The sequence below is a fragment of the Astatotilapia calliptera genome, chromosome 7 (genome assembly GCF_900246225.1).
Source record: "Astatotilapia calliptera chromosome 7, fAstCal1.2, whole genome shotgun sequence".
In the NCBI taxonomy this organism is placed as follows: domain Eukaryota; kingdom Metazoa; phylum Chordata; class Actinopteri; order Cichliformes; family Cichlidae; genus Astatotilapia; species Astatotilapia calliptera.
The window spans coordinates 25452514-25478172 of record NC_039308.1 but is presented as its reverse complement, the minus strand read 5'-3'; the positions used below and the strand labels follow the sequence as shown (position 1 = coordinate 25478172).

Sequence of the window (25659 nt, the reverse complement as noted above, 5' to 3'; positions counted from 1 at the left end):
ATTTTTAGTTCACAACTTTAATTTTCTCCCACCTCGATTATTGTAATTCCCAGCACGTGCATCAGTCAGTCCTCCATAGCCAGTTTCCAATTAGTGCAGAACGCAGCAGCAAGACTGCTGACAAAAACTAGCCAGCGGTCAAATATTACACCTGTTCTTGCATCCCTTCACTGGCTCCCAGTGAAACTATAAATCCACTTTGAAATTCTGTTACTAACACATACAGCTCTATATAGACAGGGCCCTGCTTATATAGCAGTGCTTCTGAGACTTTATCATAGCACCCGGCATCTCTGATCCTCTAACCAGGGTCCCCTAACTGTCCCTCGCTCTGATTTTAAAACCAGAGGGGATCGCTTTTGAGGTTGTTGCGCCTACACTGTGGAACAGCTTTCCTTAGTCAATCAGGTCAGCTGACTCTGATATTTGTTCTGATAAAAACTCATTTTTACAGGTTAGTTTTCCCTTAATCTTTTCCCCTTTATTTTCAGCCATAGTTTGTCACTATTTGTATGCGTTGGAATGAATAACTGACCATATGGTTGATTATGTGTCAGTATGTTTGAACACGTACACGAGGGGTCGGCAACCTTTCTGATGATGAGTGCCATCTAAAATTTCCTCAGAAGTCAGTGTGCCATATGATTGCATTAGCAATAAATTTAATAACGCTCTATATCAACAGTTACACACTATATAGAACAACTTTATAGAATTATATTTGTTCGCAGATGTTGGCAACTATCAGCGAATAGTTATCAGCTATTTTGAAACAACAAAAAATAAACACTTTTTATCCATAACAAGAACTCCACAACAGAAAATGCAAATGCTATTTATGGTCTCCTCACAACAATGATAAGAAAAATAAACTGGGCCAATATGGCATGTTTGTTGATACAGGGATACACATGTTAATGTGATGTCTGGTCTCCCACTCAGAGACACAGGTCTCTAAGTGTCCAGCATTCAGACGGCTACCCGAGGACACTATTCATGTGGGAGAAAATCTGCTCACACAGATATGTAGAGCCAAATATTGTCAATAAGGCCTCTGCAATGTTCTGAAGACAGTTAAACTTGTCAGGTAGTGATGTCCAGCAGGTGAAAATGCAAACTCCATGAACACGCACAGCTATGGATACCAGCTGCGTTCGTAGTTCTGCAAACTTTGACCCCCACAGAGTCGAGCTTTTCAGTTCGGTCAGCTGCATTTCGATGTCCTCTGAGTTCAGCCAGTTAATACAAGACAAATCCAGCTGCTCATTAAGCCTTTCTGGTTTGATCAGAAAAGAAAACATTGGTCCATACATTGGTCCATACACCTGAAAGTCCTGAAAACACATTGTGACTTCTGTCTCAAGTCTACGGATGTATCCGTGTATTTACGTGGTGCTGATGCTGCGCTGAGCGGACAGCTCCTGAATCATGTTGGAATGTGGGAATTTCAACATCGCTTGAAAAAGGTGCCAGCTAGCAATGTCCCTCTCATGAGGCTAAGTGATTTTTAGCCAACTACAAGTTGAATCTGGTAGTTGGAGTTGTCAGCTAAGATACCATCATTACGAAGTGGCACAACTAATGTGTGCGATGTGTCACCGCTGGCACGGCCATTTATTTTTTAATGCACCTTCTCAGATTAATTCACTGCGTGTAGTGCCCAGGGCTGGACTGGGACAAAAAAAATCGGCCCGGGCATTTTGACTAGAGACTGGTCGCCCAGGTATTATAGGAAAAGCCATAAAGCCTTTGAATGAAAACGAACGCTGTGACAGTGATGTACAGTCCTGTTGATATATGTATGATCTCTATACATTTTACATCAGATGAAAACTTTGGTTGTGAGATTCAGATAATTATTTACTTAAAGCCAGACATTTTAAATGAGAATAAGAAAGAAAAATATTTCTTAGTGCCCCCCTTTCCCTGTTAATGCCCCACCTGGCCCGTGGCAAAACTTTGCTAGACCCGACCCTGCACAGTTACCAGCTGTCAGCTACTTAGAAAAGGATCCTGGTGTTATTCCCTTCAACTCATTCATGTCACCTAAAAGGTAAACCTGTTTGTCCATCACCTTTTCAGCTCTGATGATTCAGTAACATCAGGACATCTCCTGGTTTCATCTTCATGTTTCCCTCTCACCAGATAACCAAACCGGTATCACGCAGCTTTTACAGCTGTGGTTCCCGCAAACATCAACTGATACTAGAAATTAATAATAAATAAATTCTAACAACAGCTGATCAAGCTTAAACGTGCTGCTGTTGTTTACCGCGACGTCCGCCGGTTTCCTCTTTCTGGCGCAAAGTGGTTGATAAACAAACAAGAGAGAAAAGCCGATCAGCTGACCATTGATCAGTTTCATGATCATATGAGCTGTTCGCACTAAAGTAAAAAGCACCATCACTTCATGCGGATACCCTTTCGGCACCAGCTGCGGTCGCAAGGCTGGAGCCGAACAAAAGCACCCTGATAACGACTGTGTTTAGTCTGTTCCTTCCCATTCCATGCAAGGCCAGCTGGGTTGGCTGGAAGACTGTTTACTTAGCCTAGCAGGGCGAAGGACACTGTCTCAGCTGAACTCTGGACATGCACACACATACATATACACTGATATGCACACACTCATCCCCCCTCCCTTTCCAAACGCCTTCGATGCTTGTTCCCTCCTGGGAACACGGCGGTCTGAGCCCGCACTGGAATGGTAGCGCTGGGCAGGATGGCTGCTGTGTTTGCTTCGGATTACTCCTCACCCCCCACCCGACCCTGTGGCTTGTCACGTGTTCCATAATGTTGTGCTGTGGACATTTATGTGCTTTCTTGTGCAGAGGAGTTTTTCTGTTTCCCGTTCTCATGCTGTCCTCCCAGGAGCCCAGCATGAGTAGAGGTCTCTTTTTTATCTCTTGTACTTTCCCATTGTAGTGTATATTTCAGTGTTTTTTTTCTGTAACGCTACCGATCTCCGACCTGTATCCCCATGTGATGTCTGTGTTGTGTGTGTAAGGTCGGGGGGGGGGGTCCTATTTTACTGCAGGACAACCTGCACGTGATTGATTGATTGATTGCTTGATTGATTGATGAAGTAGCAACAGGAAAGGGAGGAGAGAGAATGAGAGAAGAAGAGGCAGCTGTGCAGCGTAAAGGTGCAGAATAATATAGAAACTCTCTCATGCTAGCTAGTACGCAGTACGAGTTATTCTAATTGACTGTAAAAAGTCAGCACAACGAAAATACACTACACCTGAACTTGGTTTATACCTGAGCCAGATAGACTGCAGGCCATATCTTCTTACCTGAAGTTCAGTTCACCTGACACTCGGTCCGGCGGCCGTCTCCTCCTCCTGCCTCCCCTTTCTCTCATCCACCTGCTGGCCTCTGTGGAAGCTTCGCCATAGCCACCACCAAACAACTGACTTAAATTTACACATCTGGCCAATCCACCACCTTTCATTGTTTATGCCTTTACAAAAAAAAAAAAAAAATCATCGGCCCATAAAAAAGAAAAATCACCATCGATGGCCAGTCCAGCTATGGTCGTGCCATCAGTTAATCATGGCATACGTGACCAGGGTTGCCAAGCCCTGGCGTACACTATCTTCAATATGTAGCTTTTATTCAAACTGTGAAGTGCTTTGTAACTCTGTTTCAAAAAGTGTTACATAAAAAAGTTATTAATTTCATTTACTTATTTATGTTTAACTTTTTACATTTTTTTACTGATATGTACTGAGGTCTCAAAACTTGTCATCAAGCGTAAAGCGCAGGTCGTCATCTTTATGGGGAAAAGAGCTTTTCCAGACCATAGTTTCTGGCCAAAGGAAATATGATAATTACGCTTCACCTTTTCTCCCTGTAGAATATGGTTTCATGAACAAGAGCGCACATTTATCTGCGTAATATAACTACTCAGACAGTACACTGTTTTAGAAACAATAATATTTTGTTATTTTGCAAGATTAGTTCTACCCTGTCTGATGCTTTTTACAGTGTGACAATGACCAAAAACTTCTTAAGAAAAGTTTTATAAGCTTAAGCACAATTTCAAACATGGATAAATTGTAAATGTTGTATATTATCGAAGGGTTGGATGTTTAGTGTTCTCAAAGGGTTTTATATATCATTTGTTCTTTTTATAAAATTCAAATGAAACCCTTCTTTTCAACTGTGTGCATTTCAAACAATTTCTGTTTGAATTGGAGAATGGAGAATGAGAAAACATTAGTACAGCTGCAAAGTAAACTGCGTTCTCCCTGGAGGAGGTTGACTCACCTGAGGGTGAAAATTTGTACTGAAGAAAGAGCAGATAGAGCCAGAAAAGTTGAGACTGTTTCTCGCTGCCGAATGGGTTTGGAGGGTGCCATCACCACAAAGTTATTGTCTAGTTTCAGCTCCAACAGTGGCTGAAACAGTCTGACACTTCCAATGCGCTGCATAGGGGTATGCCCTGCAAAGTACCCTAACGGCCTCGGCTGGTCTGTGAGGACAGAGCTGCCCTTTCTTGAATCCTCTGAAGTGCAGTCTCCGTTATCTGTGGTTTGAACCATATAGTAGAGCTCCACCGGAGTGCCTTGAGCTTCCTCGGAGACCTTCTGCCTACCAGGCCTGACAGTAGGTGGGCTGAACCAGCTGGCCAGGGGCTCCAGCTCGGCAACACATATCCCCAGATCGCCTTTTAGCTTGCATGTTCCACGCACCTCTTGAGTCTCATGAAAGGCAAACATCCTGATACAGGGTAGCTTGTGGATGGTGCTGTAATCATCCCAGTCCCTGCCTGCAATATAGAACAGCACTTGAACTTTCGGCCAGCTAGGGTGAATCCTCTCGCTGATAATGTAAGTGTGCACCTTCCAGTTGAATGTAAAGAGAGGCGATGCCGACACTGATGTTGTTGAGGATGAAGTGAAAGAGGGTGTGCTAAAGGGCCCTGGCGAAGTCTGTAGCAGCTCCAGGGGGACAGGCTGCTGGACAGACAGTGGTCCATAGCTAGCATTGACAAAGGGCATCTGCCGGGCCTGGTGGATGAAAAAGGACTCAGTGCGAGCCTGGAGGCTGGAGTTCCTCATTAAGTCCTGGTTTGCCTCCTGTAAAAAGAACGCTGACTCTGCATTGAGGATCCGGTAGCTGACAGGTAGATATATTGGTGTGGGGCCAAGCCTCTGCAAACCCTCCAGGATCACCTTGGTGTCCACGACTGAAACAAAAACATAAAATGACAATAACCTGTTAGCCTTTATTTCACAGACTGGAAAAAATCTCTACCAGGGATCTAGTAGCTGTGAAAGTAAGCTTCATTTTGCAAATTGTATCAGTAAAATCAAATTGAGGTGTGAAATCTAAAACCTTAATGAGAAAATTTGGATGAAATAATTCAGAAAAGGGAAGCCAACACTTCATATTTTACATAACATTTGCATGCATTGCCTGCAACCTGAGGCAATCATATCTACAGTCAGTTCCAGCAGTGAATGTTAAATGGTGTGTTGGAGACATTTCCATATGATATCACTTTCATGAGCCACTGCTCTTATTTGGAAGAATTTGCTCGACACAATCCAAAACACTTACGTCTTTCTCAGTCACTTGCTTATCAGGCTTGTCCATGTTCCCTCCTGCTTTCAATCCTTTTCATTATGGTGCGCTAACTCAATCTCCCACCCCACCCCCACTCTCCTTTAATTTCTCCGTCCTGTTATTTTAACTTTCATACATTGTCATCTTCTTGTTTCCGGCACTCCTGTATGTTATTCCAACATTTTCATTTTCATATTTCACATATATCAGATATGGAAAGTTGAAGTCTTCCAAACTGAAAATATTTGAATATTTGGTACGTAGATGTGCCATAGATAAAAAACAAAGAGTGAACAACTTTGTGATAATGGATAGTATTGGAGAAACGTTGGAGAACAGCTGGGTTAACCAAAGAAGAAAACAGCTGTTTGCCTTTGTCAGCTTATGTGACATATGGTTTTTGGATGAACCCTACTTTGTATATATCTACAGAATATTTCACATCTTTGGAAAAGCATGGCTCTGTCATATGTTTGTGCTCAGTATGTGCTTGGTTTTGGTGACAAAACCCTTTCGATTTCAAAAGATGCAAAGGCGTTCATCTCTTTCAGTATTACTCTTTATTCTCGTTGTTTGGCTAAACATGCTCTTAAATCGGGCCTCACATGCCCCTAAAACCTATGGCGTTATTTTTGTGCCACTATTCTGAGCTCACCTAAAAAAAAATTGAGCGCATGTAAAAAAAAGTTTGCAGGTGCAAGTGTTGCATTTTGAGGAGAAATTTATTTTGAGCGAAGAAAAGCTGAATTTGAGTGAACAAAATTCATTATTTTACGTGCGCTCAATTTTTTTTTTACTTGCGCTCAGAATAGTGGCACAAAAATAACACCATAAAACCTGCTTCCATCTCTCCCTCTCCTCATTCTGCAGACCTGACCCCCACCCTCTTCTCTTCACCATCAGTGCACTGATGGAGTTGCCCATGAGAGTCCATTGATTTTCTGTCCTGGACCCTGCATGCTGTGGGAGATGTGGCATGGTGGTGATTTGTGACAATCCATGGCCCAAAAAGCAATGACAAGCTTGCCAGACGAACAGCACCAGACAGAAGAGCAACACTTCAGAAACAGTGCAGTAAAGGGTTAAACTAGCTTCCCAAAACCTTACATGAAATGATGAGGGAGGGAGTTTGGGGGTAGGGGGATTATTCTTCCTTGAAGAAATGTTATTGTCATATGCACAGTAAAAATAAACACAGCATTTTACACTGCAAAATGAAATTCTTATTTTAAATAAGCCTTAAAGATAAAGGTAAACCAGGCAAGTGTTGTGAATAAACACAATTTACCTGAATTTGTTCAGCTAATGTACCCCACTGTGAATCGTTCCCTGTTGCTTCTCTCCTCTCGCACCAGCAGCAGTGTATCTTGAGTCTGGAGAAGTGAAAGCTGCAACTACACAGCTCTGTTTTTCCAACTTAGCCGCATACTATGCAGTACTGCAGGTGGACACTGCAGGTGTCACAGGTGTTAACCTCATAAGCAGCACTGTGTCTAACATCTTTCCTGACAGTCACCCAACTCTCACGTGGACTGCTGTATTCATCCATCCTTTTTTTCCCCTACAGTGAAATGTCTATTGTTCGTTTTTAAACAAATCCATAAGTGAATGATTTATAATATTCCCGGTCTTTAACTTCTTTCACATTACACCTGAGCTACAATTTAGCATATACCTTCAGATTACCTATTTAAAACTTATAGTTAAGCAACTGTTTATGCAAGAGCTGCCCCATTAAAAAACTACCAATTTCTAGGCTGTGCAAGCTACTTTAATGAGCTGTAGATAAAATCTAAAGGTAGGCATCCTCTAGCTGCCAAATAAGTGTTAACATTTACACCTTTAAATTGGGCGGCAGGGAAAAATCGAGCTTTCACATTTGTATTTAACCTTGCATAGGTTGTTTCAAATAACACAGCAAAAAAATTATGAGCCTGTTTAAGGGTTATTGATAAACCAGGAGGCCCTCTATCCCCTCATTTCTACCTCTATATCTACTAATCTGTTGCAAAGTCATGCATTATGTTGTGAGAAAAGTTAAAAATGTTTCTACAATATGTCAAGGACTTTCACTGTTATGTATCTGTATAATTTATTTATCTGTTGCCTTTGGCTGTTGGTTAGTTAACTACCAGTTCCATCTAGCCTAACCCCCTGGGAACTTACACCATCGGACCGGGAATCACAACAGTTTGGTCTGTTGTGGCATTATTGAAATGCAGGTCAGGATTTGTACTGAAAAGTCAGTGGCAAAAAAATAAAAAATCAGCAATCAAGCACACGGCTTCCATTTTATTCTGAAATAATTAAGTATTGTTCTAAATATTGCTTGTGCCACCACCCCAGCTAAATAAAATTGTGTTTGCTGCCTAAATAACAAACACCCACACAGCTGAAGCTAATTACAGGCGTCTTTCTTCTTTATAATCATATGCATTAATAGTAAAATGTCTGCCTCTGATAAATGAAAAAGAATAAGAATAAGAATGAATCATAAATATGAATTAGTTTTCTAAGCAGTCGCTTTCATGTTTGTATTCATGTGGCACACCTTCAAGCTAATCACACCTTAAAATTAGTCACCCTCTGTGTGCCGAGACAGCGTACAGTCAGTGACTGCTGCTGCATAGCTTTTACTCAGAAAACTGTGTTTGCGAGTGACAAAACTGAGACCGTGGTCAAGGGGCGAGCCGGCCCTTAGTCGGTGCTGGATCACGCTTACAGCCAAGTGAAAGGATTTTCCTGTCTATCCTTTTCTCTGGGGGATGTGACACACTGTCCTAGTTTCCACTTACTATGACACAGATGAAACTAAATACAACAGGAAAAAAAATGCTGTAATTTGTAACTTGAGATTTAGAATATGTCCCTTTCTATGACACCAAGAGGACATCGTAAACAGAGAGGCAAAGTCAGTGTGATTTGTAGCCTTGAGTTGCCCTTGGATTTCATGTAAGCAGCACTGTACTTGTAAATCATGTCTGTAGGACTGTTTCTGCAAATGAAAAAGGGAATGATTTGTGTAGATAGCTTAACTCCATGTGCTAAATCCTGGCTGTAAACTCTACAGGAGTAATTTTGGGCACTGCCAATCCCTCAGGATGTGGCCTGAGGAATCTGATCACATATCAAACAAACAGCTGAACCAGACCTCATCATTAGACAGATGTGAAACTTGGGATTTACTGACTTGATGTTATATACATGCAGTATGAGGCAAAAGGCCTATGGCAGCAATGGGAATGGAGATTAAAATGTTTTTTCCCATATCATTTCACACCATGCAGCAAGCAACTTCTAAAATAAACCCCAACATGGTATTGACGCATTTGTGTCCCCAAGACAGACATGTGTGGCTCCAAATCAAACCGTTTCTTATAATCACCTGTTTTTATCCCTGGCGACCTAAGTAGAACTTCACCCAAGAAATATAAGCCCTTCATCTCCCTTCAGCCTCCCTCCTACTCCTCCTCCTCTCATCCTATCTTTATCCTCCACCATGTGTGCATCTTGCAACCACTCCCTGATCAAACATATTAGGCTGGCCAACTTCAGTAAGTCACTAATCAAACAGCATTTTTTTTAATGAGATTTATAAATGGAGACTGAGGTAAGAGGTAGGAAAACCCGAACAGCAACAAAGATTGGAATGGGGCAGGGCAAGAGGGTGGTGGTGGTGCACTGTTTGTGTTAAGAAAAGTAAAAAATTACAGCAAGAACATTACAGGATGGGCCGCATGCCTTTATTATGATACTCTGATTACAATTTTGTTTTTTGTAAATCTAGCACAACATTGTTCTCACCTCCTTTAGAAGCACCTACAAAGGTTTAATGCCTCCCAACCTGCTGATGCTACTCTCCCAGACTAATGTTTCACAGAAATGAAAACAATTAGTGGTCACTGACAAAACTGGCATGTAAAATCTAAGGTCTCCAATCATATAACTGTGCCCATGGGAACAGAAAGTCCTGTAGGTGATCTCCTGACGCTGCTCTAATTTATAAACAAACACGTAGATAGCTCATTTCAATAAAGAGCAGCATTCTTAAAGGGACAGTGAAATTAAATGGTCCATGATGATGGGATGAGATGAGGCTGCACTATATCTGCTAAGAAAATATCAATAAGAGACAATTGAAGAAGAATCTGGTACAAAAGTAGAGTCTTCTGGTAAAAAGACTGCTTGTGAAAACTGCAGTCTGTTACACCATATAAAGCTGAAATGAGTGTATAACTGCGGACATGTGACAAACATTATTTAGCATCAGATATAGAACCAGCCCAGTGTTAATGAAGTTACTGTTACCGCGCCAAGCGCACCCCTCTTTAATTTTTTTGCAGCGGTCTGAGGCTGCAGTCATTTATTAAAGTCAATAAAATATATTGTAACATTCACACACTGATCTAACACTTCAAGTCTGCTTCAGTCTCATTAATTGCTGCATTCTGACCAATATTTTAATCTGACAACAGACCTGATACCAGGGAAAAGATGTTTTTTCATTGAGGAGCTTTCTCTGTGTATAAATGTGACTAAATTCCTGGCACACTGCAAACCTCATCTCTGTAAAGAAACCCGGCTGCCTATAAAAAAAGAAGCAACCTTCTATGCATTTCGTAATGGGATTCTCCTCTTCTCTCTGACGCTCGGCTCAGTCCAGTTAAGTTAGGCTCTGTTTTATCAAAATGCTAGTTTTACTGAAGACAAGAAGCATGTAGGATTCATCTTTAAACATGCAGGGTGGAGGAGTCAGTGAAGAGTTACAGGACATGGCCAAAGCTTTCACAGTGCACGGACAGCTCTGAGCCATCAACTCGCACCAATTATATGCTCTTTCTGATAAACTCTACCCTTCTCATTCTAAATAAATGAATTTTCCTATTGGCAGATATCTCAGCTACACTGGGCACATAATACATGATTTTTTTCCAGGCATTACATTCAGGACAACTTGGAGTAAACAGTGGTGCAACCTTTGTAAATCATATTTGTGTGATTCATTTACATACTCTCCTCCCAGAATTTTGCACTCTGAAAAGGAAAGTTATAGTAAGTAAGATTACCTGCATCCACGTCTATCAGTTGGAAAACTGCCCCTGCTTTAGTAAATACCTACAGAAGCTTTTTAATGCCAAAAGAGGATTTCACGATGGCACGAACGGTTAGTAAATCCAGTCCTAAATCTGATCTAATTCCCTGTTTAGCTCAAACGGTTCTGCTTTAGTACATGATGGGTTCTAAAATGTCCTAAGACAATGTTATCATCAAAAGACCACAAGAGCCAGTCTTTTTTTCAGCATGTTTATTAATGGCATCAAGCTCAAGCCCTGTTTAAACAACACTTAAAAATTACCAAGGTGTGTGTCTCACCCATGTAGCAGCTATCAACATTAGATTAATACACAGGTGAATGTAAACCCAAATAAAAACCCTATCCCACAAAGCAAAATTGGTATGGCCCACACAATGGCCCACACATGGCCCACATACCGCAAAGAATGATGGCCCTTTGGTGGCCCAGATCTGGTTTGCCAGATGAGGCCCACACATGGGCCAGCACAAGGCCAGTTGCAGACACACTATGTGGTCCTGTGCTGGCCCAGAACAGTTTCAGCTCTGGCCCCAGATGTCAGCCTAATGTGTACCTTAATCAAGCCATGTAATAACAACATGTGCCGGAAGATAATAGTGCAAAAGTAACATGACAAAACTCTATTCAGACAGTGAATGGACTGATTCTTTTATACCGCTCCTCTACTGTCTGGGATTACTGAAAGTGCTCTATCCAACTATTTGGGTCTTCTAACTAAAATAGGAAAATAGGAACATAAACAGTGCCATCATTGCCAGACCTGGCCCACATCTGGTTGACATACACCCTGCCATGACACCAGTCAGTCAGAAGTGCCAGGTTGATGCCAGATCCGGGCCAGACCTGCTTGCTATGTGGGATGTTTGTATAACAACTGCATTAAATCTTTAGGAAGCTCACTAACAGTTTAGCCACTATACCTGAAATGTCTCAGCAAACACTTTCATTAAGTGTCATTCAGACATTTGTGTTGTCACACCACTATGTCAACGTCTACAGACAGACTTTTAAAGTATTTTTTTAAGACACACATGTTTATTTTTCAAGGTACACACAGAATAACTCAAAATTATGAGTTACCGTGGGTGCACTCTCTACAACTCCAACCTCTGCTTTCTTGTAAGTGGCAGGCAACCGGAGCTGTGGCTTTTCAGCATGTGTGTGTGTCTCTCAGGTCCGAGTGCACTACCGAATAAGAAGGGAAGTGGATTAGAACGTTCACAGCAGGCGTGCAAATTGCTCCACCTGGCACTAGTCCCTGAATCACTGTGCCCCACCTTTCCCTCTCCAGCTGGCTAAAACTACACCCCACCACATGTCTTGGGATGAACTGTATTCAGCTGAATGATGATCAATTAATTTTTATCTCAAGTGCAATCCTTAAGTCAAGAATGTCTTCTCTTCCACTTGATGAACAAATATTTCCTTTTTTAAACTGCTTATGCTGGGCTTACACTGTGCAATTTTTGACCCATTTTGAGCCGATTTTTGAGTCATGCGACCGTTTTGGCGATCGGCCCGATTTTGGCCTTCATCGTGCGTCGTGCATCGTGTAGTATACGTGGGGTAACGAGAAGCGATTAACACCTCACGACCAGCTCCCGATCATCAATTGCTTGGTCGTGAGGGTGTCACTGCAGTTTCTCACACTGCGCACGCGCAAACACAAATGTCAGTGAAAAAGACGGCGCAGCACGGCAGTGCAGCGTGTGATCTGGACACAAGCGATGGAGGCACAACTTGTAGAACTTTGGAAAGCTCATCCGAGCCTTTTCCATGTGGCCTCACAAAATTATCGCGACCACAACAACTGTGAAAATAGTTGGATTTACATTGCTGCTCAATCACAGCTGCCTGATCAATGTTTTTCATTAGCAATTTAGCAAAGTTGATGGTGGTGGTGTGTGTGTGTGAGTGAAAGACAGAGAGGGAGAGCGAGCGACAGAATTTCTGTTATAACCTTCATTTTATGGACGCACAGTGTGAGCACTCAGGTCGCATCAGAGCATCGAGCCGTATAGTCTAGTTAGTACTCTACACTATTGTACATTCAGAGTTCCTGAATAACATTTTATTAAGAGACAAAAGCTATTGTTTACACTGGCTAAAATTAGGCCTTGCCTGAGGATAATTGAAGTGTATTAAAATCCTTGCGTCTCAGTAATTGTATTACTTCAAATGTATGAATACTTCATTGAACTATTTACAAGTAATAATGCTGCCTGCATTTTCTGCAGCTGTGGGGCAGGTTTAATATTAATCAGGACGGTATAGGTGATGCCGAGATTTATAATTATGTGATGTTGTCCTGAAGAAGGAGAGGGAGGTCAAGATGATAGCCAGTAAACAGGAGGTCAGAATGAGGTCAGAATGAGGCAGGTAATGAGTGATTTAAAAAGACGGTATTTAAGGTTGCATGTCATCATACCAAAAATACAGAAAAAATATTACTACTACTTGCCCATGTACCCCTACTGATACTGTCTTGTAATATTGTAAAGCTTTTAATGATGTTTTCGCTGCTGCCTGTAAAGACAGCATTATAGCATTATTTTCTTAACCTTGTGGGTTAGCAAATAATCATGAGGGCCAAAGACGCTGGAAATCTGCCATTACTTTGATGAAAGTGATGATCGCTGGACAAGCAACACCATAGTTGGAAAGGCACTGACCTGTGACTGTATATAAAGGATTGTAAAATGGAATAAAGTTCCTGCTGAGCTGCATAGACTTTGTGTTGTCACTGTGTGACAAAGCACCGGCAATGCATTTTTCTAAATAACAGATCAATGGAGTAGTGGCAGTAGTTACAAAAAGACACTAAAACAACACGTGTTCATTTATTGCCATAAACAATAGACAATAGAAAATTCTGACTGTATTATATAAATGCAGAGCTGCAAGTCAACCCCAAAGGCTCAACGGTATATTTTAGCCAGCTTGTTTTAAGGTGTAAGCATTATTGTTAAGAGAGCAGGGAAAATAAATAGCTTCAATTTTTCACTGACAACCTTGTTCAATTACTGAGGCACCTTAAGAGGTCTAGTTGCCTATAAAAGCGTGAAGAGCTCGTCTTGTCTGATGAGTCTGGGGTGCACAAGATGACCTCCTTGGCAACCTGACCAGAAAAGTGACTGAAGATTTCAGAGGGTGTAAACTATAGGAGACACAGGAGCCTCTCCTGAGACTCTGAAGAGACTTGTGATTGCCATTAAGACGCACTTCCAAAATCTACCAGATGTAAGAGGCGATTTTCAGCCGTTACCATGGGTTCCACACATTAACTTTCAGTTCTGAGGATGACAAATAGGAAAGCCCAGGAGAGACGATTCAAACCAAACTGTTTTAAGGTTAGACTGATTTCACAGGATATTTTGCAAACATTTGCCAAGAAACTAGACCATGCAAATCTCGTCAGCTGTCTTCTTACTTGGAAAAGACTTCAACAGAAAATATCAATCCAAATGCCTATAATGCCATAATATCTTTTCCTTTTATATTAATGGCGGAGATATGAGTCACCCCAGCCTTGACTTTCAAGCTTTCAGACCAAATCCAACCTTATTGTATTATTTTAATATAGTGAAAGGAAAGGTAAGGACTAACAATGCAAAAATGCTCATTTGTTTTTCCATTCTTATTTTTTCAATGAATAGTCTAAGAAAAACAGATGATGCATTTAGACAATTGGGCTACGCCTTTAATGTCGGTCTTCACTGTATAGATTTGTATTGGAAATAACTGCATTTCAACTACTCACTGAGCATTGTTGCAAATAGGGCTGCCACGATTAGTCGACTAGTCACGGTTACGTCGACTATCAAAATCGTCGACGACTAATTTAATAGTCGACGCATCGTTTGAACACCGGACTCCCGGCAAATCGTTTTCAAACCCACCGCCGTCTTTCGCGACTCAGGTTAAATATATATAAGTCACTTAGATAACTTAAAAATTATATTGTTTGGCTTTTTTCAGTATTTTATTTGTTCCTCAGTAAATTGGTTTGGCTGAGATTAAAGTTATAGTCTTTACACGACTGAATAAACATCAAGTAGACAATTGATGGCACATGGCAGAAGTGTGAGACACTCGAGAATATACTCCGGTGTCCTGTTATATTTTAGATAGCAAGGAGCAGACGGCTGAGTTTATTAAACTCCACCGAAACAATTTGCAAATTTAATTTAAATTTAATTTAAATTCAATAAACTATCATCTTGTTTTTATTTTTAGTTAGCACATACCTGAAACACTTAAAGCTGTAAGCTAATGATAGTTATATAAGAGCAGATGCATGCTGGTGCAATAAACTGTACGTTTTACGTCGAATTGATGCATGATCTGACTAGTCGACTATCAAAAATAATTATACAAAAATGTATAAATAAATGATTTAGGTGTAATTATGTTTAGTGTTAAAAATATATCTTCAAAGTCCACTTTTAAACAAATCTGTCAAACAAACCACAGTCGAGCTTTTCAGAGAACTCTACAAGAAATGCAAAAAGAAAATCTGAGCACCTATTCAAAATTTCTGAGAAACAAAAAACAGTCTTTAAAAGAAAAACCCAAAAACAAATAAAAAACCAACAATATGTTATTTTGATGGTTGCTAATGGTGTTGCTCACTTTTGCATCAGGTGGTGCCCACATTTTTACTTTACTGATTATGGTGTTTTGAAGAAGATGGCACATCTTGTTTTTCCTCTTCTAATACTGACATTTAAAAAGCTTTTGAAATCCCAAATTTTCATAAGTCCACAAGGTAAAACATTAGGACGTGATCTTTACATGGCATTTCCTTTGGTTAAACATTTGCTCTATGTGCACTGTAGAGAAACTGCTTAAGGGACCTCGAAGTCACTATCAATGGACCTACTGTCGGTCAGCATGAGAGGTAACTTTCTTATTCTCAGCCACAGAACAATGAAATCTTAAAAAAAAGGTATTTTCGAGCTCATGGAGGGCTGGATATAAATGTCAGCTGCTCCTCAGATAGAGAAAATGCCACTGGCAAAGTCAAGAAGTTTAAACCTTATCAAAGACAGCTTCTGATAAAGCCTTATGAACACATAAAGGGGAGAAATAGGCTGAATGTGTCCAAAACCACTAAGCAGCACACCACTTAAGTAACACTAAGTTACTGGAGAAAGGTATTTCAGTTGTTATAAACGAGTGTTATGCTATTACAACACCCAACCGCTCAAAAAGCTACATAAATGCATCATCACCCCATAATTTATTTGTTTATTGCTCAAAACAATCACCTAATTTACAAATGCCTATTTTTTTACAGCCACAAAGAAAAAAAGTTTGCCATCTTCCATTCACTGCTGGCTACTAGATATAAAGCTAAGCTCCATAGCAATATAATCCCCTGGTTAGAGAAATGACATGGATGATATGTCAACAAAATCCAAACACACAGGAACACTAATCACTCCAAGTGCCCATCACATGCACTCCGACACTGCAGGAGAAGCAGGGCACAGCAGAAAGCCCTCTCCTAGCTGGAGGTTAATTGGATCACATAAAAGCAAAGCACACCTCATCTTTCATCACTAGGCAACACATTTACGCAGCAATCGATAGGTGGAATCATATTTTCCCCTTTCAGAAAAATGAGGGAAAATGAAGTATTGTGACCCGACTGAGATGGATAGGGCATGGCTTCATACCCTACAGATAGCAGCGATAAGTCTGTGCCCTGTGTTTGTTCGCGACTTGAGTTGTTTTTGCTTCTGACAAATCATATAGACTTTTTAGTTCCAAAATGGCCTTTGGTTATTTATGTCGATAAAATCTGAGTCTGAAAAAAACTGTCTTTCTCAACTCACCTTTCAAACACACAACATACACATGAGATCGAACGTCAACAGATTTAAAGATATTTACTTTTAGAAAGACAGACAGGTAAACTAACAGCAATTCTAAACAAGTCTCCATCATAAAGGAATAAATATTCTTTCAAATATTAAAAATACATATTTAGATTTTCTCTCAAGGCATATTCGCACAGACTAGAAGCCAGTTAGCAACCACCTCGCAACTAGAGAATATGAGTATTACCCAACTGGCTGAGAATGGTTGCTGGAGGTTGCTGGCAGCTTCTGTGAAATCATTTGCTAAGACCCATTCCCAAAACTGATGAGTAACCTCATGATAACCAACGGTTGTTAGGCAAAAATTGTATATGGTCACAAAGAGCTATGCGGTCCTGGCCCAGAATCGTCCTTGCGATTGCTTTGGTTGTAGCCTTCTGTAGTTTGCATGGAAGACACTAACTTGTCCTCAAACACTCATCAACTACTCACTGAGAAGTTGTGAAACTGTTTGGAGAGCGATACAAACTGTAAATGAAAATAATTAACCTTCAAACTAAAGTTTGCGCCATTTGATACTTGTTGGTTTCAGACTTTGTGGTCTTCGTTTCTACTTTGATTTGCATTTTTGTAAAGTTTCCCTGTCACTCTGTGGTAAGTTATCAAGCAACTTTGCAGACAAGTCACTGTCATCCATGCAATCTACAGGCAACTCTGACAACACGCTAACAACCAAAGTAATCACAAGGAGGTTTCTGTGACCAGTTCTCCTAGGATCTAGCACTGGCCAGCCTATTAGGGCACAATTACAGCTGCGATTCACAGCAATAACAATGAGAAAGCAACACAAAATGACTGGAATAGCTGTTATGACACATGAACACCAGCATGAACAGTCCCATGAGTCTTTGGGTTAGTGACCCCTCCCCTTGAGCCGTTACAATACATTCTTCCATAGCAACTGGAGGTTGCTCACTGGTTGCCCAAATACAAAAATGTAATTCCATATAACATGCTCAAAGCAGTCGTGGAAATGAGGCTGCCATATCTTCAACCACGAATGTGTTGCAACACAACCTGCCTCAATTAGATCCTAAAGGTGACTGCTACAGAGAATGGCATTTAAAACCCATCCTCCTTCTCTGCTTGCGTGAGAATAATGTATTTGAGCATCACAGGAATCCTAACAAAATGGAAACAAAAAAGCTAAAGTTCCTGTTTGAGCATTAGTTATGCCTGACTGGGGAGAAATTTCACTAGCTTCCAAACATCTCTCTGTCTGCTTAAAAAACTTTTTTTTTCAGTCATTTTGCAAGGCATCACATCTCCCTGGTGGAAGCACTGAGAAACAGCAATCAACATCCCTTTGCCAGTTGTGCCGAAATAAAAAAAAAAGAAAAACCTCAAAGCTCTCTGCCTTGAAGACACATTTGGGACATAAATGGGCTTTTTATGACACTTCAATTCTGTCCATTTTCTTTTTGGCCAAGTGTTGTGCATTGTACAGTGTCAGAAAGAGAGGAGGAGAATGGCGGCACTGGGAGTCACAGAGGAGCCGCCGGTTGTTTAGATGAGATGAGCGAGAGACGAGAGCTCTTGAAGGAACGGGAAATGTGCTGAGCAGAGCAGAGCAGCAGTTAGCCTTCTTACGAGGGCACCCACAGGGGTAATCGAAGGCTTCAACTCTAACTATGTGTGCTCTGCTGTTGTCATTTAGGCTCACAGATTGCCTCGGTGCACTTATGAATGTGACCAGCTCTCTCCCTATCTGAAGTAACCACACTTTGAAAGTGAGTCAAATAAAAGCAGTGACAGTGACAGATGATGCGGCATTGTGCCTGGATGGAGGGGGTCCCATGTCATAAATAACAACGAATCTCAGTACTCAGGTATTCATATTCAAGTGAATCCATTTGAGGTATACTGCATATTATACACCGGGGTGCTTTTTTGCAAATATATACAATCAGATGCAGTTAAGTGGGTAAGAATAATGCATTGAGTTGGCAAAAACGAGCAGGGTGAGTAATGTTCTGGCATTTCCAGCAGGGTTATACTGTAAGAAAGTCAATGGGCCTTGGACATCAGGCACTGCAGCGGCTCCCTGATCTCAAATAATGTAAACCACAATATTAATTATGGTTAGGACAGGGGATGGGCACAAGTTCAACATTTACTTACTTTACTTACACTAGGAGGTGTATGTATATATATATATATATATATATATATATATATATATATATATATATATATATATATATATATATATATATATATATATATTAGGGCTGCCACGATTAGTCGACTAGTCACGATTATGTCGACTATTAAAATCGTCGACGACTAATTTAATAGTTGACGCATCGTTTGAAGCTTTGTAAGATCACAAAGGACGCAGGAATGAGTAGTAGGATTTAAGAGTGTAATAACGGACTGAAACAGAAGATGGCAGCACTGCATGTCCAAGGATGCCAGCTGCCGTTAAACCCCGAAGAAGAAGCAGCTGTGTCCCAGAATTCATAGCGCAGCCCAGCGCAGTTGTCAACAATGGCGGCAGCTAGTTAGTTTTAACTTTACTCTTATTATTCTTTCTGGGTCACAAAATAAACGTTTAACATATTTTCAGGCGAGAATGTAGCTGTGTAAACCTCAAATATCTGCTCAGTTTATCAAGACACCACATATTTTCAAAAGCGCTCTGACGTTTTCGGAGACGTCTGTTACCCACTAGCTCGTTAGCTAGGCGGGGGCAAGGCTAACTAGAGCCGTGAGAACACCGGACTCCCGGCAAATCGTTTTCAAACCCACCGCCGTCTTTTGCTAGTCAGGTTAAACATATATATAAGTCACTTAGATAACTTAAATGTTATTGTTTGGCTTTTTTCAGTATTTTATTTGTTCCTGAGTAAATCGGTTTGGCTGAGATTAAAGTTATAGTTTTTGCACAGCTAAAACTGTCAAGCAGACAGCTGATTATCAGAAGTGTGAGACGCTGGAGAATATACTCCGGTGTCCTGTTATATTTTAGAAAGCAAGGAGTTTATTAAACTTCACCGAAACAATCTGCAAATTTCATTAAAAATTAATAAACTACCATCTTGTCTTTATTTTTAGTTAGCACAAACACTTCAAGCTGTAAGCTAATGATAGTTATATAAGACCAGATGCTGCTGGTGCAATAAGCTGTACGCCCAATGGATGATGATCGCTTAATAAACAAACTTCATTTACATATCAGTTAAATGAAGATCAGTTGCAATACATTGTTAAATATGCTTCATGTGCTATGACTTATGATACATTTAAAGGAATAACTGGGGCAGAGATTATCATAAGAACATCCAGGTGACTATTATGAACTAAAGACTGGGATGGGATAGGTGTTTATTGATGTCAGCAATTAAAGTCAAACCACAGCTTCAGTAGTCTTTTGTACTGTGAAACTATTATTAGGCAATAGAAAAAGATAAAATCACTGCAACTCTTATTGTAATGTCTTAAGTACAGAAATAAAGTTATACTTCGTCATCGGTCAGTCATAGTACAGAATAGAGCACGGGTGATATGACCAAAAATATTATACATTTGAAAATTTGCGATAACGATATAACTGACGATATAATTGATGCTAGACAAAATACTTTACAACTCCCCGACTTTATTAGTGCAAAAAAACAAACATCAATGTATTTTCACTTAAACAAGCAGCTGTTTTTTATGTGCATTAACGTTATATAAAAATTTTACAGTGCAAATGCAAATTCCTTGCTGACAGTTTAACCAAGAGGCATTTCCAGTGGAAATTGGCCGACATATCCTCAGCACAACCATGTATAATATCCAAAAACTTAAAAAGAGGTTATACAGACACACAGTACAGTAATATTATGTTGAAGCACAGTACGTATCACTCCATGAGGCTCCTGCCTACGGTAGCCGTATTGCTCCGACAATCCATCAAGCGGTGTGGCTTCGTAGCTTAGAAAAGTCGCACTAAAACATTTGACAGATTTTCGAGCGCCGTGTACCACATAAAATCACTTCGAGGTTAGTAAACACAACCAGAATTCATACATAAGGCACACAGGTTTATGAGGGGCACTGTCGATTTTCAGAAAAATCAAAGGATTGATTTTAAGTGTGCCGCATTTTCCAAAAAACACGGTAATAACGACAGCTCGCTAGCATGCTCTACCAAAAATAGTGCTTTGTTGTGTATCTGATGGACGAAAGCTAAACCAGTTCCACACCACTGAAGTTGCAGCATTTTTACAAACCAGTTCTGGTTCATCCGTTTCATTAATCTCACTAATCTCAACACTGCATAAGGTCATTGGTCCCTTGGTTTGATGAGCGAATGACGTGAGAAAACTTTGCAAGATCAATGTCCAGAAAGCACTTTTTTCACTGAAGAGTGCTATTCTGAGAGTAAAGATAAAGCATTGGTGCTTAAATTTAAGAAAACAAAGATGTCTCCTGAACACGGAACAGCTGTCTGTTCCAAGAAATACTCTGACAAGTTTTATTTATACTTTAGAAAGGTAGAATAGTGGAGGATGGCAGTCTGTTATTTTGTCTTCTTCAATACAAGTGTCACTGTTTTCATGTTCTCGCTCAAGCAGAAAGACAACTGCACTTGGCCTTCCATGATACCGGGTTACAGAAATTCAGGTGAAAAGAGCTGAGATATACAACTGTTCTGCTTGAGTGTTTGTGATTAAGTATAAGAAATGTGGGCCGTCAAGTGACTCTAAAAAACTGAATTTCAGGCAAAGATAAAAACAACAATAGAAAAAAAAGCAACATATTTTGTAATATAACTACTGCAGAAGCAATTTTACAGCTCAAGGATCTTTCCTTTTGTAGGGGGGATTTAAACATGACTTGGACAGTTATTAGGAGGTGTTTGCAACAATATCAGATGTGCTCTTTGTGTAACAGTTGGTGTGAAGATTTGTGTAGCTCAAAGTGGAATATCCTACAATTAGACTGTGTACAAAGATGTACAAAGTTCAGTTATATTCAATTCTATTTCATTGCATTTATGTAGCAATAATAAAGATATACATAATGCAAATACACTGTGATATTTTAAACAATAGTATAGAAAGATCTATTCAGGGTTCAGGGAGTCTGATGACTTTCTCAATCGGTTGGGGTGAAGAGAGATAAGACAGATATGGTTATAAGGACGATCTGATTTCCTCGTGTCAGCATTGTTCCCAGTCGCAAAGGAATGACGTCACAAGAAGGTGATTGGTCACTTGCAATGTTGAACCTGGAACAACATTAATTATGATGATGTGGGAACAATGCTGACACGAGGAAATCAGATCGTCCATGGTTATAATGCCTGTGTGTATTTGTGTGTGTGGCAGCATGCATGTGCTGCTTTTTGCTGTTTTTGTGTGTCAGAGTTCATGTTTATATCCCTGTTTATGTGCGCCAGTGAGTGAGCGAGTGCGACTGTCTGACCATGAACGCACTTGGATTACCTTACTGCAGGGGTCGGCTACGTTTCTGATGATGAGTGCCATCTAAAATTTCCTCAGAATTCAATGTGCCATATGACCGCATAGCAATAAATTTAATAACGCTCTATATTAACAGTTACACACTATATAGAACAACTTTATAGAATTATATTTGTTCGTAGATGTTGGCAACTATCAGCGAATAGTCATCAGCTATTTTGAAACAAAAAAAGACACTTTTTATCCATAAGAAGAACAGCAAATGAACTGTACAACGGAAAATGCAAATGCTATTTATAGTCTCCTCACAACAATGATAAGAAAAATAAACTGGGCCAATATGGCATGTTTGTTAATACAGGGATACACAAGTTAATGTGATCTCTGGTCTCCCACTCAGAGACACAGGTCTCCGAGTGTCCAGCATTCAGGCGGCTACCTGAGGACACTCTTCATGTGAGAGAAAATCTGCTCACACAGACATGTAGAGCCAAATACTGTCAATTAGGCCTCTGCAATGTTCTGAAGACATTGCAGAGACATCACGATATCATGACCAGCAGCTTTACAGCTGTGGCTCCAGCAAACATCAGCTGATACTAGAAATTAATAATAAATAAATTCTAACAACAGCTGATCAAGCTTAAACGTGCTGCTGTTGTTTAGCGCGACATCTGCTGGTTTCCTCTTTCTGGCGCAAAGTGGGCGATAAACAAACAAGAGAGAAAAGCCGATCAGCTGATCATTGATCAGTTTCATGATTGAAGTAGCAACAGGAGAGGGAGGGGAGCGAATGAGAGAAGAAGAGGCAGCTGTGCAGAATAACTCCAGCTTTGTGTCTTTTTTCATCCTAGCTGAAGTACAGGACAAACTGTTCCTTTTCAGCTCAATACGAAAAGCATAATATTTTCTCTGGATACGAGACGATTCCGTTTTTTTACGGGACGGTTGGCAACTCTACTAACAAACCTTATGAATAAAATAAAGTTCACTATTCACTAGTAACATCATAGCACCCACCCAGCTGTATAGAAACTCCGTCATGCTAGCTAGTACGCAGTACGAGTTATTCTAACTGACTGTAAAAAGTCAGCACAACGAAAATAAACTCCACCTAAACTTGGTTTATATCTGAGCCAGACAAACTGCAGGTCATAACTTCTTACCTGAAGTTCAGTTCACCTGACACTCGGACCGGCGGCCGTCTCGGGTCTCTCCTCCCCCTGCCTTCCCTTTCCCTAATCCACCTGCTGGCCTCTGTGGCAGCTCCGCCATAGCCACCACCAAACAACTGAGTTATTTTTACACATCAGCAATCATCTGGTCAATCCACCACCTTTCGTTGTTTATACCGTTACAAAAAAAAATAAAAAATCATCGGCCCATAAAAACGAAAAATCACCATTGGCCCACCGGGCAGATGCCCGATGGCCAGTCCAGCTTTTGGTCGTGCCATCAGTTAACCCTTCACGTGCCAGCTGTGGCACGCGTGCCCAGGGTTGCCGACCCCTGCCTTACTGTCATATAGCCTCAGGCAAGCAGTGTCAACAGATACTTGGAATTAGAGCCAGTATGTACCCCACTGGTCAAACTCCAGATGATCAGAAGGTAAGCCTCTAAAGGCCTAACTATAATATCTGTCTAGCCCAGATGTATTTTTTTGAGAGTTAAGGAATGTGTGTAGTGCGGTGCCTCTGGCAGAGATACAGTGGACTGTGTTGATCAGTGGCACTGGATGAGAGTTGTGTGCCTCTGACAGCAGTGAGGTGGTAAACAGCGTGGAACAGAGGAGCCTGGTAGCCCATGGCCCCGAGGAAGTCCACTGCACGCTCCAGCAGGAGCCGAGGGAGAGAACAGACAGTCATTTCGCGGCTGCTCAGAAATTCTGAAATGAGATGAACTCAGAGGTCTCTCCCTGCAGCAAGAAATGCTCACGGCATGCATTTCTTTATCCATATCCTCCCCCAAAGTGCCACGGAGAATTTTGAGTCTTTGAGTGAGCTTAGTGGTTAAGGGAATAAGCAGAAAATGGAAATAAAGATGCCAAGAGAAAGGCTGTCTATCATTTTCACTCAATGCTCAGACCTAGTTTTATTTGTCAGCTCCATCCTTCTCTTGCCAGATTTTGTGACTAACAGAAGCTGTGAAAGGTTTAGTCAGATAATTACCTCACAACCGCCTTAGGTTTTTGCTGAGAAAAAGCTTTTTTAGAAAGTTTCTTCATTTTTTTATAGCCAGTCGTAAACTAAAAATCTGCGCATCATAAAATGTCTTTACATCACTATGGTTCTCTTTAAAAAAAGCTGTCCCTCTTTGGTAGCACTCATGGATGAAATACAGAGGCCCAAGGTCACCCGCTCTATGGGCACACAGAATAAATGTAAAATAAATCAAAAGTAAGTGATTGAAAATCTGTTATTTCATCTTCTTCCAGATGGCAAAACTATGAGAAAGTTATATTTTATTTGCCCCCTGCAGTCATTTCACACGCACGAAAAGGAGAACTCTGTGGGTCCTCCATAATAACAGGTTGTGGGAAACTACAGGAGGCATATGTGGCGAGAGAATTTTAAGTTAGAAAAAGTGAAACACTCTTGACTTGAATTTGTTTTGAAAAAGTTGAAAAGTCTTATGGTATAGAGAGGACAACTATAACTTATCATGCTGCACTTTCAATTAAATCTATCCCCCTGCTGAGGATAAAGAGCATGTGCATGAATGAATGAGGGTCTTGTGCTCATCTTATGCTCACATTATCCATTCATCCATCCATTCGCATCCGTCCACCCATTCTTTTCTGCCTATCCAATTAATGGACGCAGGGTGGCTAGAGCCTATCCCAGCTTGCTCACAACACATGCATCTAAAATGTCTCATTACAAGCTTAAAAATATGAAGCTTCAATTCAGAAAAAGGATCAAAGTAACCTCTGACAGCCTTACTGTTTGCATGAGCATTATGTCTGTCCCAAGGACAGAGAGACTACACACAAAGTGTTTCTTCAAAGAATTTAGCCATAAATTTTGCTTTCATTTTTGCATTTTTAAACAATTTATTTATTTGTGTATTGCATTCTTGTGGTATACTTTTCAACAAGGACTTATACTGTACTATTTTTTGATCAGTTGAGGGCTACATTACAAAAGTTTATTATGATATATATTTTTTCTTTCTAGGGCAGTATAGTGCCGCAGTGGCTAGCACAGTCCAAAGATATGACGTTAGTGGTAATAGCTGATTCTAAATTGGCCGCAGGTGTTAATGAGAGTGTGAATTGTCCTATGTTTTCTCTCTGTATTAGCCCTGCAACAGACTGGTGATCTGTCCAGCCTCTTGCCCCATGACAGCTAGGATAGGCTCCTGCAGCCCTGAATTGGATAAATGGAGGAAGATGGATGTATATATATAACAAGATATCAGTTTCTGTGGCACCCCGATTGTCTCAGCTTGACCAACCTTATAAAAATTCGCTCCACTGTTGAGCAGGAGTGGGTGTTCCTCAACAGCTAGACATACATGGTTGGTTAAGGTTAGAGGTAGAACGCCCACTTGTGTTATGCAGCAACTCTTTACTCCATTACTCTTTGGACTTTGTTTGTACTGTGTGAGCTTTCAATATAGTTTTTGTTTTGGTTTACTTTTCTCAGTGTTTGTTATCACATTCTATAAATTGCATTACGTTAAACTTCTT

At 40.6% G+C, this 25659-nt stretch overlaps 1 protein-coding gene across 1 annotated transcript in view; it reads right to left on the bottom strand.

Annotated features, from left to right (window-relative positions):
* The window catches only part of LOC113025860 (transmembrane protein 132C), a 184811-nt gene that overhangs the window by 123156 nt on the left and 35996 nt on the right, over nt 1–25659 (bottom strand). Inside the window, exon 3 of the mRNA XM_026174062.1 lies at nt 4270–5191. Coding sequence (XP_026029847.1) covers nt 4270–5191 — 922 coding nt within the window. The remainder of the gene's footprint in view (nt 1–4269; nt 5192–25659) is intronic.